The sequence below is a fragment of the Copadichromis virginalis genome, linkage group LG3, assembly GCF_057382275.1.
Source record: "Copadichromis virginalis isolate Kocher_CV1m ecotype Utaka linkage group LG3, C_Virginalis_male_GT1.1, whole genome shotgun sequence".
In the NCBI taxonomy this organism is placed as follows: Eukaryota; Metazoa; Chordata; class Actinopteri; order Cichliformes; family Cichlidae; genus Copadichromis; species Copadichromis virginalis.
Window position 1 is genome coordinate 27497873 of NC_140620.1, and position 21467 is coordinate 27519339.

Sequence of the window (21467 nt, forward strand, 5' to 3'; positions counted from 1 at the left end):
CTCAAACTGTTTGTCGATTCCACCAATCAAAACTCTGTTTCTGGGAAAAAGTCTTCTTGCTGGTTTATGAAGTGTGTAAGTATCCTCCCTCTTTAAACAATGACAATGTTTCACCTCCAGTAGTGACAACATTACACCTGCTTATTCCCCTGCAGCTTTGAGAGGGTTATTCACACTGCCCAAACCCACCAAGTGAGCAGGGTCATGATATCATTTATGTCATGTGTTTTCCACGATCGCTATGAGACACAAGTGGTCAGACTGTGAGTGTTAACACATCTTATTTCATCCCCATCACACAAAAACACTCAGCAGTGCGCGCCTGTTTTATGCTTCCCACATCAGCAGTTTCTCCTCTTGTGCAACAGACTTGCTGTGATCCAGGGAATTGTGCACCACATCATCATTTGCGTTACGCAGAACAAAGTGCACTTTATTCTGCTTGAGCCTGGAAGCTGATAAAGAGCATTCACTAATGTGTCGTTAATTCAAACTGGAAATGTAAGGCTGGAAACCTGTTTCAGAAATCCTCTGGATCGTACCATGAATCTCATTTGTTTCGCTGTTTAAAGGAGGGAAGGTGTGTTTAGATGATGCTTGCTGGTTGTAACAACCAGTATCCCCTGACACCACACCCTGAACCCACTGCTCCACTCCTCCCCTGCAGCCGAGCACAAACCACACTGACCACACACTGCTACTAAGAATCAACATGAACACGACAGAATTAACCAGCATTGTTAAAAGAACAACTATCGAGGGCACACATTTGCTGGCTGTCTTAACTTGTTATCAGCTCCCAACACACATTATCAGCACATTTCCACACATGAGTGTTGTGAACACTGAGTGTTTATGTCACAAAAGACAAACAAGCTAATTTTTCACACTTTAACGATTCACTGGATAAATTTACATCTGAGATAAAAACATGTTTTAGTGAAAAACTGCACATCCATGTTGTTTTCTGCAAGTGGGCGATGATTCTCGGGCACCGGGCGTACTGGTGGAGGCTTGGTGGGTGCAGAACCAGACGATGGTGTGGTAACCATAGCCAACGAGACTGGACCAGATGGCAACGTGGCAGCCGCAGGCGATGGAGCAGATGGTTGAGCAGGTGGTGGATGAACGGGCTCACCAGAGCCGCCAGCGGAGACGAGGAGGTGCCGGAGCAGTTCTCCTGAACCCCCAGCAGAGTCGAATGCAGAGCCAGCAGGTGCAGAAAAGTCCGGCTGAGGCGAAGCTAACTGTAGCTGCACAGGGCACGTACAGTGCTAACAGTCTGTCTGAGCTTTGTCAGAAAGATGCAGTCCTCAGCTGACTGAATGAGCTCACCAGAGCTTTCAGCAGAGGATGGCAGCAAGTGAACAGAGCTGGGCTGGAGAGGGACCTGGAAACAGAGCTAAAGCCTGAACAAGTAATAGAGCTAGAAACTGCTGCTCCCACCCAGGGAACTGAAACGGGTGCAGGAGTCAGTGTCTCTGTTAGCACTGTAAGGGTGCAAGGGGAAGCTGGGCCCGAGCTGCCCTGGGAACAGGAACTGGAAGTGCAGAGCGGAGCTCAGGAGCAGTAACAGTCACTGGGCAAACTAGGTTAATGGTACAAAGACAGTTTCAACTTGACACCGAGGTGTCACTCTGAATAATGTCTTTAGAGTTCAAACACACAGTAGCGGAGTTATCTGATTCAGGAGATACAGAGTCCACGGAAGACGAAACAGTGTTACTGTTGATCTATTTTTACTTATTTATTTATTTGATGGATCTGCCTTCCCCTTGTGTCGACCATTCTCACCTGCTGGTAAGCCTCAGTCCTGAACTCCTCCTCCCTGTATGGTTGAATGTGAAGTTGCTTTCCCTGTCTGGATAATAAATCTTGGAAACACATCTCCTCCCTCATTTTTAGTCTAAAGGACCTGTGCACCTGACTGTGTTGAACATATAAATATGCATTAAAGCCACTAAAGTGTCTTATAGTCCCTGTTAACACATGCCTGCTGACACATGATACACAGTAATGTGTGTTTGAAAACAACCTGAAAACTTAAACTTAAATGCAACATAAGCATCATGTCAGTGGCTGCCTTATCTGTATGTTTAGGATCATTATCCTCCTGCATTGACTGAAACTGAAGGACTGTTTGTTAACTTCAGTGAGAACTCTGACATTTTTAAACTGTCTATTTATTTACAGAGATAATGAGGTGAAGAAAAACTTTACATTCTTCATGAGACACTAAAACCTCTGCAGACTTTTCAGGCAAAGCATGAACAAAACGGCATTTGCCCTCCACTTCTACCCAAACAAATCCTCTGCTCTGCTTCTGTTTGTCCATCTGTCCAACCGATGTTTAAAAAAACATGTTCGTTCTACCAGTTTATAGTTTATGTAAAACAGTGGTATAAATTAAGCTCCTACAGACAGATAAAATTGTAAAATAAGCACCAGGTGCTCGTTTTGTTTCCAGTGTGAGGAGTAGCTGTGTACTGTTGAGTGAAGCCTGACCAGCATGTGGCTGTGGCTTTATGTCAACATGTTTTTTCTCTGTGTTGTTTTTTCTCTGAAATATGCAAAACAAACTCTGTTAGGATGTGTGTTAATGTAAGCTATACGATGTCCTGTTCAAACAGAGCCTCGGCCGCTCATTATAGCAACCAGCTGTCAACTCAAAATGACGTGTGATGAGTGAAAGACTTTAAATTGTGCTTCACTCATGATTCTTCTTCAACATGCAGGACACCGTTGTAAAGGAAAAATGCACTTGTACTGTTTAACCATGTTGATATAAATGACATTTTTATGACTCGCCTGTGTGGAATTTATACAGAAAACCTGCAACAATAACAACATCGTCTCCACCAGATGAAACTCCACAGCATGACCTGACATTCAGACACTGAAAAGTTCAGGCTGGTCGTCATTATAATTTATGGACTTTTGAACCGCGTCCGTGATTTGTCTTTGACTGTATGCTGACTCTGAGTTGCTGAGTCCCTGCTGTGACTATTTCAGCCTGGTGTTCATTCTTGTATTTGCTAAGGGTCCAGGATACAGACTGGAGAAGGCACATTTAGAGAACACATTTAAAACAAGACAACAAAATCGTTTTTCATGTTAGTAAGATTAATGACTATATTTTATGTATGAGAGAAGAAGAAAAGCTTTGGGTGAAGCAGTTTGAATAAAATAGATGTCTAATGAACAAACAAACAAACAAACATTTTCTAAAGAAGCTTTGGAGAAACGATTTCATCCAGTTTTGTCCATTATTAAAACTGATGTTTATTTGCCAATCATTCAACATCACCACTTGTTTATAACTCTGCTGATTTTATTCCCTTTGTGTCCAGGCTGAGATTCCAGGTGTCTCCCTCAAATCATTTTCTCCAAATCAGAAGCTTCAGATTTGTGGAGATGCTCTGCCTGCCAGACACAGCTCAGGGCAAAGCAACATGTCTATCCTCCACAACATACAGGCCTGTATCATTTAGTGTCTGTATTTAAATGTATAAATGATCGAGTGTGATCAAAGTTTTCATATGAAAAAAAATATTAAATGTCAAACATTAACTATTTAATTTTTGTTACATTTTAAAAGTTCAAACCTCAAAGACATTAAGTTTACAGTCATATATGATCAAGAAAACCAACAATCTTCACATTTCAGAAACTGGAACCAGCTTTAAATGTGACTAAAATAATGATAAAACAATCAATTCTCTAATCATTGACTAACTGATGAATCACTGCAGCTCCAATATATTGTTGCATTTGACAACCCACTACAGCAACTACAGAATAAAAGCACTAACCAGACTGATGACAGATTTCAAACATGCTGAATATGAAGAGTAGTATCATTTAAACTCACATGATTATCAGCCATAAGAACAAATTCAGATTTATATTGATGTAAGGTATATAAATGTAAGTACAGTTTGAATCAGTGCAATATTATTTTCACACATCAATGGACCACTGAACTTCTCAGCTTCTAAAATGTAAAGCCTCATTTAGAAACTACACAAGTACATATAATGGTCAGGGATCAACATGAACCTGTCTTCTCTATTTGACTTTAATCAGCTCTACAGTGGCTCCAGGTCCAAGCCAAAGTCCAGCATAGAGCGGCTGAGTGAATGTGGTCTGGACTCTGTGGAGGAGAGTCATGGTTTCAGAGACGCTGTAGAAAGACAGAATACCTGCTCTGTGATCCAGGTACACTCCTACTCTGGAGGACCGAGGACCTGAGAGGACAGTTCGGACATTGTTGTGAAAAAGTTCAAAACTGTTTGTGTCACAATATAATGCCCAAGACTTGTCATTGAATCCAAAACCACATTCATAGCCCCCCCCTGCTCTGCTGATATTCTTGTATGCGACTGCAACACCAACTCCTCCCCCTCTCCACTCCACCTCCCAGTAACAACGTCCAGTCAGACTCTCTCTACTCAGGACCTGAAAAAATACAGTGAATCTGTCTGGATGATCAGAATAAGACTGTTGTTGGTACATAAATGTTACTTTTCTGTTCCCTTCAGATAATAACAGACGTCTGTTTGCTGTGTTTGGATCCAGTGTGATTTCACTTGAATATTTTAAGAATCCAGCTCTGGTCGTTGGCTCTGGTGGTGACAGTAAAACATCCTCTTTAGTGACTGTCAGTGAGATGTTTGTCCATTCCTCTCTCAGAATGTCCTGTAGTAAATCTCTGGTCTCTGACACAGCTGCTGTCACATCCTCAAAGTAGCTCAGAGGACGAATATTGATGCTGGATGAGTGTGTAGACTCACTGAGTGCTGACAGTGAGGGGTAGTTGTGTAGAAACTGGTTGTGATCCTCTGTGTGTGAGAGCTGCTCCAGCTCGCCGTCTTTCCTCTTCAGCTCAGCGATCTCCTGCTCCAGCTTCTCCTGAAGCTCTTTGACTCGACTCACTTCAGTTTCCTGCTGGGATCTGACCTGCTGCTTCACATCAGAGCTTCTTTTCTGGATGAGACGGATCAGCTCAGTGAACATCTTCTCACTGTCCTCCACTGCTTTATCAGCAGAGCCATTGATGGCCTCCACCTCCTGTTGAAGCAGCTTCACATCTTTCTCTCGCTCCTGGATTCTCTGCTGGATGTTTAGTCGTCTCACCTCGAGCTCCTTCTGCTTCTCAGTCCTTTCTGCTGCAGCTGGGACTGTTTCATGGCCTTTATGTTCATCCATCAAGCAGAGATAACAGATACTCTGCTGATCAGTACGACAGAAAATCTTCATCACCTCATCATGACGAGAGCAGATGTTCTCCTGGAGCTTCTTGGAGGGGGCCACCAGCTTGTGTTTCTTAAACTGAACTACATCATAGTGAGGTTGGAGGTGTTTCTCACAGTAAGAGGCTGGACAAGATAAACAGGACTTGATGGCTTTCAGCTTCCTCCCAGTGCAGACATCACAGGCCACATCTTCAGGTCCAGCATAGCAGTGATCAGCTGGAGCAGCTTGGAGTCCAGTCTTCTTCAGCTGCTCCACTAAAGCTGCAAACATGACGTTTTTCTCCAGGACAGGCCTCGGTATGAAAGTCTTCCTGCACTGAGGGCAGCTGTGGATTCCCTTCCTGTCCTCTTCATCAAAGTGGGTTTTAATACAGTTCCTGCAGTAGCTGTGTCCACAGGCTGTAGTCACCGGATTTATCAGTAGATCCAAACAGATGGAACAAGAGAAGGTTTCTCGGTCCAGCTGAACTCCTTTCTGTGCCATTTCTCCTCTCAGTGTCAGTGACTGTGTGAGTTTCACTTCCTTATAACTGAAACTAGTCTGAGCTCTGATCTCAACAACATGTTTCTGCAGTGAATGGAGCCTGTCTTGTTTATCAGGCTGTGTCTCATTCCAGAAAGAGGAGCGGTGTCTGTTTAACCTGTTTTTTTTTTGTGCTCACATCAACTTTTAAGCTTGTTAACACCTTATTCTATATAAATAAACTTCAGTTTAGAAATGTCAGAGTTCTCACTGAAGTTAACAAACAGTCCTTCAGTTTCAGTCAATGCAGGAGGATAATGATCCTAAACATACAGATAAGGCAGCCACTGACATGATGCTTATGTTGCATTTAAGTTTGTGTTCATTTCAGTTGTTTCTCTCCCTCAAACACCATCAGAGGTGAGAGGGTGCAGCAGGTGTAGTAGTTGGTATATGAGGCAGTAAACAAATTAAAGGTTTTTCAAACACATTCATCTCCACAAAAATGTGATAAATGTTTGACAGAAATAAAAAGAAACTCTGATCCTTCTTTAAAAGTAATTTTCTGTTATTACGGTCGAGTTGATCACAACAATAATCTTGAGCAGGGACGTGGCTAAATACAGGTATGTGAGAACCAGTCAATATTAACTCTTTCCTGACCAAGTATTATACAGACTGCCTTATTTGGTTATTTTGGCTGTAAAAGGGTCAGAAATCATACTATAAGTGAATGTTTTTTGCCCCTTTTCTCAGAATAAACTCCACTTCCAATATCTGTCATTTTACATTATTGTATTGTTATTACAATGGAACAACAGCTTAAAGTGGAAATAAACGGACTCTGTTTTTTTTCAGATATTTAGTTAAGTCAAAAATGATATTCAGCAGGAACAAAATGTAACACAACATCAACGTTAAATATGAATTATAATAAATATTTACAAAAACGTTTTTTAGCCTGGGCCACTCAGGTTTTTAAATCTCCAGGCCTTTTTGGGGGGCATTGCCACTTCTCCACACCTGCGTCTCTGCTCCGTGCGTCATCAATTCTTACTTGTGATTGGACCATCGTTACTCGTGCTTTCTAATGATGCACCGTAAAGTTTCGTAAAGCACATCTTCTCCTCTTCCAGTAACCGTCTGAAATGTTTCTCTTGCCCAACTGGTCGAGGAGCTACAGTGGTGCAAATCACCCATGGTAACACCTAAGAGGACTTTTCTTTTTTCAGACAGCAGTAGCTTGTGAACAGTTTGTGCTACCATAATACACCAAATATCTCCGTAAAGTGCAGCTTTTCTTCTTTTCAAAACCTTTCATATTATATTAATAACATACACAATGACAAAGTTACAGTCATTTAAAAAGCACATGTAAAATGGGCCCACCAGTGGATAAACAGAGCGCACTGATATGAATGGCAGCATTTTAGAGGATTCATTGTAAACATGGCTGAACAGGATGGTGACACTACTTTGATGTAACGGACTACAAATCTATTCTCCACTCATGACTCTGTGCTGAGTCTGCATAATAAAGGAGGGTTTGTATGAAGTAGAAACTTTCATATAAGACATCTCTGTTACCAGTTGCTTCGTGTACAGGTTGATGGAGTGGAGGGTGATTTTCCAGCATCTGTGCTGAATAAAATCCTTTAAGTGCTGCAGGATTTGATGGACTGCCTCTGTGTGATTAACAGAGTGAAATAATGTTTCATCTTTTCTGCTTTGTCACAAATGGTTCTTTAACATCTTTAATGACTGAGCCTCAGGTTTGATACCTGAAGGCTCCAATATTCTTAGACACTACAATGGGTCAACTGACTATTTAAGTTGCTTTGGACGGTAACATTGTCTGGTTATCCAGTTGAAATGAGGTTTGCAAATGTCAAAAGGGTTGATTACATTTATATATTGCATTGATATTAATTACAAGGCTCTGCATGTGTGACTGGCAGCTGACTGGCAATCACCCTGCTGTCCATTATAAAAGCTGCCATTTATTTAACAATCATTCAACTTCTTCACTTGACTGATTCCCATAAATGTCCACATGGAGGCGATAAAGTCAAACACAATAAATAAATTGCACAGCAGTCCACTGATATTTGACATCCTGGCAGCTTATGAACCAATTGTCTCATTTCCACCTTAAATCCATCTCAGCTGGAAGAAAGAACAAAGAGGCTGAAGGTGGAAACACAAATGAAGAAAAAACTAAATGTTTGTTTAAAAAGATGCAGAGCAAACAGGAAACATTCGAATTTATTCATAGCTGCACATTATTAAAAACATGAGTGAATGTTGGAGTTTAGTCTGGACTCAATCAGAAACACAAAAGTAGAAATAAACACAAACCAAAAATCTATCAGGTTACTGGAACCAGTCAGAGGTCTTTGGGTCGTTTCATAAAGATCCCGATGGTGCAGAAACACACACAGCTGTAAACCTGCAGCCAGGTGAAGATTTCATTATAGAAAAAGTGCAATAAAACAACACCAGTGTTAACAACTCACTGATTTCATTTCAGACTGATTCACATTTACAGGATAGCAATTATTATCAGACAGAAAATATCAGCGCGCTGCAAGACACAGGATTAAAATCAGTGAATGCAGCAGAGTTTCAGATTAACAATAACAAGATTAATCTATAGTGTGTAAGAATTAAAGCTGTAAATGAATCCTGAAGGTCTGAACTCACAGCTGCAGTCTGACAGTTTTTATGAGATCAGACAATAAAGAAGCAGATCACTGTGGATCAAAGCAGAACACAAACACTGCAGCTTCATCAGAGGAGTCAAAAAGTGGCAGACAGCAGAAATATTACTGCAATATAAGTAATAATAAACCAACAGCTTTATAAATGGAAACACGGCAACAGAAACAAATCAGAAAAAAAAAACTTCTACCACAACTTCACTTATAGTTTCAAGGTGCATGGAGAAGAAGAGGCTCTGAAGACTCTATTCTTTCTCTAATTGCTCTTAATTTCTTTCTGCACATCCACACAACTGAGTGGATTTGGGATGGCTATATTTCATTGATTGTGTTTTTTATGCCTCTACTCAAACACGTGTTCTATTTAAAGTGATATCGACCATCTGCAGCAGAGCTGCTGTCAGTCCACAGTAGAGGCCGATCCTTCCTCCACTCTCTGTGTTTGATGTCTCAGGTTTTCTCTCCCTGCTGCAGAGACACAAACACATCTTAAACAAGTTTTTAAAATCACTAATAACCACTAAAATTATTTTCACACACATTTCCAAGCAGATTATTATTCATCTGAAAAGAAAGTCATGTAGAACTGAAGGAGTTTAAAATTTTACTTAATGACCTGATCCAGTTACCAGTGTCACTAAGATAAATCTGCCGAAGCCATGACATTGATCCACCTCACACAGGTACAGACAAGAGTCATCAGTCCTGATTCTGGACAGACTCTGAGCCTCAGTTCCTTCATGAACACAATATAGGACTGGGAGTTCAAGTATTATTTTGGCCACCCCCTGTTTATGTTTACAAAATGCTATAAAATTCATATATATTAAAACATTTTTCTACTTTCATTGACTTAATTTTTTTAAATTAGCACCGCTCCTAGTAATGAAAACCAAAATATAATTCAAATTCAGAAATTATACGCTTTGAATACCAGTCAGATTATATATTATTACTACATTTTGGGGGAGAATAGCAAATAAATTCAGCATATGTATGATGAAACCTAATATATTTTTAATCATCATTGTAGGTTAGTATCATTTTTTGGGGGGAATGAATGGCCAAAAAAAGAAAATCACACATGGTGTTTTAGTGGCCAAAAAGGCCATTTAATGACCAAATAACCACTGAAATGATCAAAATTTATATTCCAGTGTGTGTGAGCTTCTGTGTGCATCCTCATTAGCACCAAGATGTACTAACCACATTAGAGTGGTTTTTGTAGGCGCACTTTCTACACCTGGTGCAAGGGGCTGCTGTTCCAATCTTGGTGGTGCGCCTTTTGCACCTTCTTCTCATTTTGTTGGTGGGGTGTGGGTCACACTCTGGTTCAGACTACTGCATCTTGAGATCAATGGCAGAAGTGGCTGAGAATCAGGGACAAGGGTGTCTTGCAGTTGTTGAGGTCACCAGCATGTGCCCCAGCTCTCCCAGCATCACTCTTCATTTGTAGGTTGTAGAGGACTCCCCCACTTCAGTGAAGGTGTTTCCAACGGGACAAAGACATCGTTTCCCAAGACATCCAGGAGATTGGAGAAAAGAGCCATCAGTTAGTTTCCGTTCAACTCGAGGTGCCAACACAATCTCTAAATTATCCAAGCTGTATTTGTGCCTATTGTAGTCCAGGATTGCTTCTTGCTTTCACACATCCTTTATTCCCCATCACTGACTGCTGGTTCACTGTGTGTTGTGCTCAAAAGAAGAACATTCCTCCGTTGCTTTGGCATGTGGGACATCGCCGTGGTAGTTTTGGTGAAGACAGACAGACAGACAACAAAATCTTTCTCTGTTGCAACTGGAGGAGCTGGGGAGGAAGCTCTGGGTTGTTTCCCCTGCGCCCGTTTTCATCTGAGGAGTTCCTCTACCAAGGTGACCGAAGGAAAGACGTTGTCCTCGGAGCTCCTCCGTCAGTTGGAGTCTGAACCCCTTGAGCTTTTTTGCTTCCTGAGAACTTCCACTGTTGTCATCCAACGTGCAATGTATTGCTTTATTCTGGTGTAGGCTGACATCTCTACCTTATCTGTAGTCCTTTAATCCTCACACCTTCGCCTCCCGTGCAGGTTTGTAAGGGTGCACAAGAGCTAAAAGATCTCCTTTGTTATAAAAAAGTCAAAAGTAGATCTCAGGCTGCTAATGCAGGAAACTACATACAGGGTGACCCCTGGTTTGATACCAGTGGGTACTGGATTGTAGAGCAGTCTCTCTTCAGTAGTGGGACCCACATGGTTTTCCTTTCACGAGGGATCCACTCAGTCACCGGCTCCTCGCTCTCAGAAAATACTCCTTTTCCATCAGCTGCTCGGCCTCCACCTCCATGCCCCCCGACCCCAATCCTGAGGATTCAAGCACTGGCTAGTACTCATCATCTGTGATGTTGCAGTCAGCCTCTTTGGAGATTGTCCCCTCATCTTCTGGAGAGGAAGTTTCTTCATCTTGGGCTGATGTCTTTTCTTCAATGGCAGAGAACTGCTTGCTGTCCTTGCTCTCTGATCAGATCATATAGGCAGTGCTTGAAGCAGTGATGACCTTCTTGCCATATAGCCAGAATAAATGATCTGGAAGCTGTTAGGCTTACTTACAGCAGTAGCTCTGTCTGCACCTGCAGAAACTCCAGGACACGTTTAGTGTTTGTTGTTGTTTGTTTCTTTGTTTGTTTCTTTGAATTCTGCAAAATGTCCTGTGATTGGTGTTTTTTTGTTTTTGTTTCTAGACTTAATATTTTGGGTATGATATCTTTTTATGAAAAATACAAGAGTAAAAGTGCTTTTAACATGTGCTGCAAAGCTGAGTTTGACTGGGAACCTCAAAGCTCAATAGCAGCCACAGAAATTCACTGCAGCCTATGTAATATTTGATGCATCATAATTTATTCCAGTCTATCTTGCAAATATATGTTTGTGCTCCAATGTCATGCACAAACACAAACTATTAGATCCTTAAGATCAAACCTTTGTCAAAATTGTTTCATTATTTTGGTCCATTGGAGTGTGGTCAGCCATCAAAGGCCTACTAGAAACTCAGAATATTAAATAAAATTGCTTGTTTAACCAAAAATGGGTAATTGGTGCAATTTTGTAAAAAAAAAAAAATATTAAAAACTACAATTTTCATGTGTTGAGTTTAAAATGAAAGCATGTTTACCTAAATTGCATGATTTACTACTGTCAATAAAAAGGAATCAAAAAAAGTGGTTATAATGGGTTTCAATTGGTCAAAAATGGCCACGATAGAGTCAAGAGGAACAATTTGGTGTATAGTGAATATTATTGACATTATTAAGGAGCTGATGTTGAAAATTAAAACATCTGAACAAATATAAACCTTTGGGAAATTTCATTCCATTTGTATTAACAGAATGAAAATGGTTGGAAAAAGAAAAGTCCCAGGATAGAGCCCAGAGGGTTAATGCGTCAGCGTACCAAGACATTTTGGACAATTTCATGCTCCCAACTTTGTGGAAACAGTTTTCGGATGGACCCTTCCTCTTCCAACATGACTGCACACCAGTGCACAAAGCAAGCTCCATAAAGATGTGGATGAGGGAGTTTGGTGAGGAAGAACTTGACTGACTAGCAGAGTCTGACCTCAACTCGGTAGAACGCCTTTGAGATGAATTAGAGTGGAGACTGCAAGCCAGGCCTTTCTTGGCTGCTGCCTCAAAGCACATTGTGCGCTGTCTATCTTGCGTGCTGCACAATATCGTTTATTATTTAGTAACTATTGATATCTACTGCTAGCTAGTTTATTGTGATGGTGCTTTTTTTTCTTATTATGTTGCTCTTTGTTGTTTGCTTTCTCTTCTGTTTTTTTTTCTCCATACAGGTGACCCAGGAGTTGTTTTTTTTTTGTTTGTTTGTGTTTTTTTCTCTCTTCCCCCCCTTCTCACCGTCTCTTCTCCCCTTTGGTTTTCTTTCTTTCTCTCCCTCTCTTTCTTTCATTCTTTCCCCCTGTCCTATCCCACAGTCATGTCTGTCCCGTTTGTAGCAACTGAAAATAAAATAAATCCATAATTATAATAAAGGTCAATCAAATGGACCAATATGGCAAGGCCATGATGATCCACTTGGTAAAATAAATCCGCTTGGCATCTTTCTTGGCCTCAAGACAACAATTCTGATGGCTAAAGATCCAAACGGGACAAAAAAAAAAGAAAAAGAGAAGCAAAAAAAGAGAATATGACACGAGACTGGAGTAAAAGACATCCATGGATTGATACTTTATTAAAGAAGGAGCATGATAACAGCACAAACACTAACTACAACTAAACAAAATGGCTTCCCTTTATACTCTACCTTTTCAGGTGAGCATCCGGAATAGCCCAAGTATGGGGTTAACTAATCAAAATGAAACACATAACCCTCCACACAAACAAACATACAATAACATTAAAGCACATCACAAACATATACATATTTCCAACACGTACTATAAACAAACCAATAACATAAGCTTCACCCATTTCTATCTAAATTAAAACCCTCTTTATCCATACTCCCTAACCCGGCACACTGGTCTGCTCCAAGAGCTCTTAAACAGGTGATTGAGCTGCTTTCACTCTTTTGCTCCACATCCTGCAAGAAGCAACCAGGACAGGTGAGTACCTTTAAAAGTTCTCATTTCACATATGTTTAGGTTATTGATAAGTGATTAACTGCAAGCTAGTGATGGGCAGATGAAGCCCCATGAAGCACTGAAGCTTTTCATCCAATTGGTTCACCCCAATGCGAAGCTTCATGAAGCTTCATTTGCTCTAGCAGGACACCTACTGGACGTAAAAAATAATAGCTGGCATGAATTTGAAGAGTGTGGCCTTTTGCACACAGCCTGTAAATGTCAACAACAAAAGGAGTGTGTAAAACATGTATATTGTAGTGATGGCAGTATACTGTGTATATTTATAGTGGCAGTATGGAAAATGATTATTTGGAAATGCTTGAAATGGAAATGATCATTTACTGTGAGGTGAGGTGTGGTTGGGGTGTGGACAGTAGTTGTGCTTTTGTAACGTTGAGGTATGGACAGCTACACACTGAGGCATCAGTCCTGCCTGTTCACATTTTATTCTGTAAAAACTAAATTTTCACTGCTTTTATGACCTTTTAGTGGGGAGAACATAGCTAGGATTTAATGATTTAACAAATCTTTTAAATCCTTTGTCCTCCACAATGCTAAATGGCTGGAAGTCCTCAATCACCATGCTAACCAGGTTTTCATCTATTTGAGATCGTTCCCCTGAGGAAAGACAATAAAGACGAAGCACAAATATAAATATCACACACGTAACTTATAACAGCTGTATAATATTGTTATATCATTTAGTAACATTAAAGCATGCTATATTATCATGGCATTTGATGGCTCACCTGGTCTTGCTCCACAATCGGTGTTCCCTTATTCTCATGCAAAGCTCTGTAGTGCCTAAGCATGGATGAGGTGTTGTTGTTATATCCCAGCTCCCTGGCACATAGCAAACACTTCACCTTGTACAAAAGTACAGACAGCTTAACATAAATTGTATTGCACCATCAGTATTATGAAAATACATCTTCTGTGGAAATTTACATACCTTGTTGGGAGGAATAAGATCAAAATGTTCCCACACAGGGGAGGACATCCTCCTCTTCTTAGCTGGCTCCATTCTCTCCTGACTTTCTCTCCTCACTCTCATAAACCTCCAAACTGTCTCCAAACTCTCACTAACAACTCTCCATCAAACACCCACATTTTTGAATGAAGTCTGAGGGGTTTATATCGCTGTCATATCTCGCGGCAAAATTCGAACCACTTCATGAACCAGTCACGTGGTACAGCTGGGCAGCGAGGCTTCGGACGTCATCATTTTCAGCTCCTCCCATAAATGAAGCAAGCCTCTATCCGGTTGTTCAGTCTGACATCACTAGCCGTGTCTGGGTCTAAACTCCGCTGCAGGTCCATATATCAAACGATCACTATGGCATTACTGAGAGTTGAAAAACTGTCTAAAGTCTTTCATCTTTACCCCTGGTAGAACCTCAAAATCCCATCCTTTCGTGAACCTCGGGACCATAAATGGTCCCGCCCCAAAAGTGCTCTAAAAATGTTATATATCAATATTTTTTTCTACTTTAAATTAGTCAATCTTTTAAAACTACTTCTGCTTAAAATATCCATGTCAAGTTTTAATTATATTTTCATTGTTTTAACCCTTTAAATCCCAGTTTTATTACATGAGCGCCCTGTTTTTTTAGCCCCAAAAAACAAAAAACTTGAATATTTTCCAAAAAAAACATTTGAGGTAATATTCAATTGTTATTATAATTAGGCCTTTAGATGGACTAAAGATTGGCACCAAGAGTCATTTCGATCGCCTTTTATTTTTTTTCCAGGAGCGCATTTCATAAAATGCACACTATCGACCACGCCCAAAAAGTGCAATAAAAATATTAAATATTAATTTTTTTTTCACTTTAAATTGGTCAGTCTTTTAAAACTACTTCTCCCTGAAATATTCATATAAAGTTTTAATTATATTTTCGTTGTTTTAACCCTTTAAATTACAAAAAAACTAAAAAAAAAACTAAAAAACTAAATATTTTCCCAAAAAAACATTTGAAGTAATATTTGATTGTTATTATAATTAGGCCTTTAGATGGACTAAAGATTGGCACAAACAGTCATTTCGATCGCCTTTTATTTTTTTTTTCAGGACCAGAAAATGGTCTCCAGGCGGCAAATGCTTCTCCTCTAGCCCGGAATCGGTGCATGCTCCCGGGTTGACTCGCGACGATGACCGGGGCATGTTGCGTCGGACCCCTTTTTCCAACACACACATCCGGTACCACGTCACAACAAATACGTCATTTCCTGTTGATTAAAAAAAAAAAATCCAACCTCAAACGGTCCTGGGGCCGAAAATTGTCCCGCCCGATCAGCGGGCGAAGCCGCTGCAGCACGCCGGAAAAGAGGCGTCATTTCCCGCAGGTCTCTTTAAGCAGCCCGCTGTTTTCCAGCCCCGGGTCAAATGTGGAGCAAGGGCACCACCCGGTGGACAAATAAAAAAATTACAATTCTAAGGCCTCTTCTCCAAAACAAAAACGAAACCTAAGCCATCACCCAGATGTTAACGGTATAAATCCTGCAGTGAAAAATAGCGTTTATAGGGTTTCAATGGGGCACAAATCGGCCACGAGGTTCGATAGTGGATGTATGCCTTTTATTCAGCCATTTAAGCTCATTTAAAAAACTCCGACTGAAATTTCAAAATAAAATGGGAAAAAAATACATGTTAGAAAATTTGGCTATACTCCATTAAACACAGTGGAAATGGCGTGGAATTAAAAAACGCAAAGGCCACGAAATGGTCCCAGGTTCTACCAGGGGTTTAATAAAATGATCAGCGTTCTGCTCTACCAGGTGTAACAATTGAGTTTAACATCCAGGCATCCATGAAAACGGAATTTATGACATTTAACGGAGTTAGAAGTTAGCATGGAGTTAGCTTGCTAGCTTCTATCTAAATACAATATAGCATGTCCTGACTGTGGGGTTTTGGAAACAAATTAAAACGTACAGCTCTGCTATCACTTCCAGCATAAATGAAGACAGAAAACTAAACAGCAGTGACGTTTGTAGGGTTACTGAAGTTGGGCTAGCTGGTATATAATGATGTGCTACGTGACCGCTAGAGACACAGCTATGTTAGCATAATATAAACAAGCTAACTTTTTTCCACTGTAAATGTAATCGCATGGCAGGATGCTGTAAAAGGACCAAACTTCAGCCAGGAGAACAACTGAGATAATCCATCCACAATACGAGGTTAGTCATTCATATACTGCTGCATGGGCTGGGCTGTAGCTACATCCTAAGGTTTTAAAAACTGAGCTTAAATAAATGATTAGCGGTAATAAAAGCCGAGGGAGGTCAACAGTGATCGCTGACTGTTTTAGGAGCTTTTTGAGATCAAATAGAAGAAAATGCATAACATTAAACATGTTAACAACACAAAAGCCATATTAAACGCAGACTACTTTAGACCCGGAAGTAGGATTCGTCGCGTCATCACTGAACAACCGGATACGCGCATCGCGGAAACGCCCCCTCCATTACTCGACACAAGCTTCGATGCCTCGATACAGAACGTCTCATCACTAGCTCTAACTTTGGCTCTTCTCCGACACAGGTAGGATGGCCAGTCCCACTGTCTCTTTTCCGTTACCAGCTGTCAAATTATTAATTGTATGTCAAATAACCTAATAAAAGACTCCATAAGAACTAATGTGTTTTCTTTATTACCCTATTTTAAATTCCTAATCCAACAATTAATCACTAACAATACCAACCAGGTAATGGAACCCCTGGTCTCCATTACACATCAGTTAAACACTAGACTCCAGGTACACGACGCCCAGCTGGAAACACTTCAGCTGCCCAAGATTCACAGAATTTACAGAAAATTTTTACATTTTTGTGATTTATATCGTTATTGGGATGATAGTTGTCTTATATCGGTCCCATCAGTCTGAAAGCATGCAGTTATAGTGGCACTGGCAAAGCCTGTAAAAACCCATCGTATTAACATCAAATTTTGGGATGACCTGGGAGAGAATGATAAAAAATTAAAAAATTTTCCTGCTATTCTCCTGTCCACACTTTACTCCAATAGGTGGCAGTAATACACCTGTAAGCTGGTTTGCCAACTACTATCAAGCTCAGAAAAATGAGAAGCAAGGAGGTGGAGGGCAAGTGTGGCTGTTCAAGTGGAGCAGTGTGAATAGACATGGCTGCTGTTTGATGAAGAGAGACACAAACTAAAGTATCGATCTGTGGATCTGATCCCAATGTCGGCTTCACGTCATCGATGCTTATATCGATCTGTCCAGCCTCAGCGGAAGCAGCAATGAGTTCAGTTCAGTATCTGAGAGAGTTCATCAAGGAGAGACTAACTGCTGTTTGTGAAGAAATCTTCTCAGAGGTTCAAAAAACCATCGTCCAGTATGAGGAGGAGATACACCGTCAGCACAGACTGCTGGATATCAGCCGGAAACCCGACAGAAACTCACACATCATAGGTATGGACATGTTTTTAACTGTTCACATTCTAATTTCCTGAACTGAAGTCAGAGCACTAACACATGAACATGGACAGAAACATCCTTTTTATTTCAGCTATTGCTGCAATTACTGATTTTTCAAGAGATCAGACATGTGAACCTCTGGTCTCTGGACTGCTCACAAAAGGAGCCTGCTAAACAACAATAACGGCTGGTTTTGAGCTAACTTTATGCCAGCTAATGTTAGGCTCGAGTGTCCTAAAACACACTTCCCCTCTAATAAACAGTTTGATTACAAAAAAGAAAACAAAACACTACATTTTTGGAAACATTTGTGGGTGTTTTCTCATTTTTGTCTGTTTTGTTTTTTTTTTTTGTTTTTTTTGTAGTACCATACTTTTCAGTTCATAAGGCACATTAAGCTAAACAAAACAGTCAGATAACTCAAACTTTACTCAACTCATTCTTCTTGCGTCGTCCACTTCCCTACCATTGATTCATTAATGTTGAATTCTCTCACAGCTGCTCTATTCCCTTGTTGTTGCAGTTTATTATTGACAAACCTCGTATTGTGGATGGATTATCTCAGTTGTTCTCCTGACTGAAGTTTGATCTGTTTGCAGCATCCTGCCATGCGATTACATTTGTACCATTAACTTTTATCAAGTGGAAAAAAGTTAGCGTTCATACTCCAGCTTCACTGTGTTTATATTATGCTAACATAGCTGTGTCGCTAGCGATCATGTAGCATATCATTATATACCAGCTAGTCTGACCCTAAAAAAGTCACTGCTGTTTCTGTCTTCATTTCTGTTGGAAGTGATAGCAGAGCTGTACCATTTTAAGTTTTTTCTGAAATCTCTCAGTCAGAACATGCTATATCATGTTTAGGTGGAAACTAGCGAGCTAACTTCTAACTCTGTTAAATTTAATACATTCTGTTTTCATGGATGCCTGGATGTTAAAATTAATTGTTACACCTGTTAACGCAACAACACTGATCATTTTATTAAAGATGAAAGAGTTTAGACAGTGTTCATTTGATTTTGGGACCTGAAGCGGACAGAGCTTTAGACCCAGATTACTCCGCGAGGCTCCTGACTACGGTAGCTGTAATGCTCAGACAATCCATCGAGCGGTGCAGCTTCATAGCTTACCAAAGTCGTACTGAAACATTCTTTGACAGACTTTTGAGCGCCATGTACCACATAAGGACTTTCTTTTGCTGCTCTCTCACTGACAGAAGAGATGGTCACATTCAATAAATGTAACTTTCACATGACCTTCAGACAATGTTTCCTGAAGTTTACATTTGTAGAACCATTAGGGAACGTTTAGCCATTTTTCTTTTGTTAGCTTCTTTAACATGACCGTGTTTAAGAGTGTGGTCAGGTTTGCTGCACAAAAATGGTCACCTTGCAGTTTAGTTTGGTGGACTTTGGGTCTTTGCTCGCAGTGAGGAGCTTCAATGTCAATATATTAGTGTGTGGCTGTGAGTATGCACAACTGTTTGCCTGAGCTGCTGTGCGTGTGTTGTGCATGCATGAAACAGACGGGCTAACGATCAGTCAAATGACAGACTCTCTGGTCTGATCACCATTTATCATCACATAACTGACTTTTTCTTGTATTTATTTGTTCCTCAAGACCTCCCACAACAACATGACTGTGAGGAAGAGGAGGGTCTGGATAAGCAGCAGGTCTGTAACCAGGAGAGGAACTCCAGCCCAGACCAGGAGGAGCCAGAGCCTCCACAGATTAAAGATGAACAGGAGGAGCTTTGCAGCAGGTCAGGAGAGAGAAGCTTGGAATGAAGCAGGAGACTGATATTTTCATGGACACTCCGACTTATGAGGAAAGTTCCCACAGTGAACAAAAACTAAACAGTAAGCAGCTCCTTTCTCACAGCTCTCCTGAAGCAGAGAGCCGAGATCATGAAGAAAGCCATCACGTGGACTCAGGATTTACTAGCAATACAAAGCTAAAGAAGAGGAGACATCACAATGAGGGAGTGGACAACACCCCTGTGTCAGAAAGTAAAACTGACACAAGGAAACAGTCTGTACAGTGTGACACCTGTGGAAAAACGTTTAACTTTAAATCCAACCTTACTACACATCTGAGAGTTCACACAGGTGAAAAACCATATCCTTGTAGCACCTGTGGGAAACAGTTCAATCAGAAATCATCATTGAATACTCATGTAAGAATTCACACAGGTGAGAAGCCGTATCCGTGTAACACCTGTGGGAAAATATTCAATCAGCTGGCACACTTGAAAACTCACACAAGAATTCACACAGGAGAGAAGCCACATTGTTGGGAAAAGATTCAATGAGAAATCAACATTAAAAACTCACGAGTGCACACTGGTGAAAGGCCATATCCTTGCAGCACTTGTGGTAAAAGATTCAGTCAGAGGATGAACTTAAAGAAACACATGAAAATTCACACTGGTTAAATGTTTAATACTTTGAAAATGTGATACACCCCTGAGTCATAGCAATGTGTTGGTGGTAGAACTCACCCTGACCAGGGCCCTATTTCAGGAAGCCGGTTTAGAAAACTCAGAGTGAAAAACGATACTCAGGGTTGAGTAACCCCGAACTGTCCAACTCGGAATATTCGGTTTCAGAAAGGCTGATAACAATTAGTTCAATCAACGCGGAGTTGCTTTAACCCCAAGTTAAGCGCGCGCATGAGGATACATAAAGCCCTGATTAGTGGAGCACAGATTAAGCGAGTCACCATGGAGACGGAGGGAAAGAAGGCGCGGTCAATGTATTTCACAGCGCTTGACGCCGAAATTCTGATGGCAGCATATGCCGATAACATGCAAATCTTGCAGAAAAAAAGTAACACAGCCTCAGCTGCAAAAGAAAGTGAGCATGCATGGCAAAACATAGCCGACAGAGTCAATGCGTGAGTGTTAATTTAAACATTGATCTAGGGATTTCCACCCATTTAACACGTTATTTTATTATATTTTATTTTATATTTTATACATTTTATTTTGTGACGTGATGTGAGCGCAGGTGCAACCCAACAGGCCCCAAACGTTCCTGGCAGCAAGTAAAAATGAAATATAAAAATATAGTCCAAACAGGTAAGGTGTAATTGTATTATGAGCCATAGTGCTTGGTCTGTTTGTCCCATGTAAATCAATTAGAGGCTACATTAATTTTCTTTCTGTAAGCACTTATTGAAATTATCTGAGCACATTACAAGTACATATTTGCTTACTCTGTATGCTCAAATGTGACCCGTTATGGCCACTAGAAAAAAAACGGAGGCCCGAAAAACAGGTGGGGGTCCTCCACCACCACCACTCACAGAGCCTGGCCACTTGGCTTCCACATTTGTGATAATGTTGGCAGCATCACATATAATCTTCACAGTGCAGAGAACACAAATTAGCATCCATTACTATAATGAAATGATTTGTTAGTTTGAAATGCTACAGGGAACTATGTACCTGTACATTAATGCTGTGGAAAGACTTCCTGTTCACATAGTCTCCTTCATTTACTGAAGGAGCAATGATTGGAATGTGAGTGCCATCTGTACAGCCAATCACGCCTGGGAACCGTGAGAATAAATGTAAAATTTAAGTAGTAGTTCAAGTATCACCACATCATGAATTAAGTTTTGTTCATCCTGATACCTGCAATTTTGTGGCATCCCTCTTTGATGAATCTTGTGGGTCTATGACCGGGGAACACCACAAACGAGTGCAGGAGACGTTTCAGTGCAACTGTAACATTCCTGACTGCCCGACAGACGGTAGCCTTGGAAACGCGCTCAGTAGTAAACCTGCTAGGGGGCAGGTTAGCTTCACGGAGTGTGTCGTCATAGTGACTCACTCAAGATGAATCTAAACTCGCTTTGTGAAACTGAAAACCCAGAGTTTTCGTTAACTCAGGGTATACTTACTCAGAGTTTGCACTAAACCGGCTTCCTGAAACAGGGCCCAGAAGTCGAATCACTGCAACAC

General features: G+C 40.7%; 1 protein-coding gene and 1 pseudogene across 2 annotated transcripts; one reads left to right on the plus strand and one right to left on the minus strand.

Annotated features, from left to right (window-relative positions):
* Nucleotides 1-3552: 3552 nt before the first annotated feature.
* On the minus strand, nt 3553-5832 carry LOC146713844 (tripartite motif-containing protein 16-like). The gene has a single exon (XM_085450504.1). The coding sequence runs from the start codon at nt 5737-5739 to the stop codon at nt 4069-4071; it is 1671 nt and encodes a 556-aa protein (XP_085306630.1). The 5' UTR covers nt 5740-5832; the 3' UTR covers nt 3553-4068.
* Nucleotides 5833-17319: 11487 nt separating this feature from the next.
* LOC146713845 (uncharacterized) lies at nt 17320-19934 on the plus strand (annotated as a pseudogene). Its single transcript, XR_014916379.1, has 2 exons — nt 17320-17491; nt 19121-19934. The product of XR_014916379.1 is annotated as an uncharacterized LOC146713845 (transcript).
* Nucleotides 19935-21467: the final 1533 nt, after the last annotated feature.

Excerpts from the sequence above, each read along its gene's own strand:
- LOC146713844 (XM_085450504.1), bottom strand. The coding sequence starts at position 5,739 with ATGGCACAGAAAGGAGTTCAGCTGGACCGAGAAACCTTCTCTTGTTCC.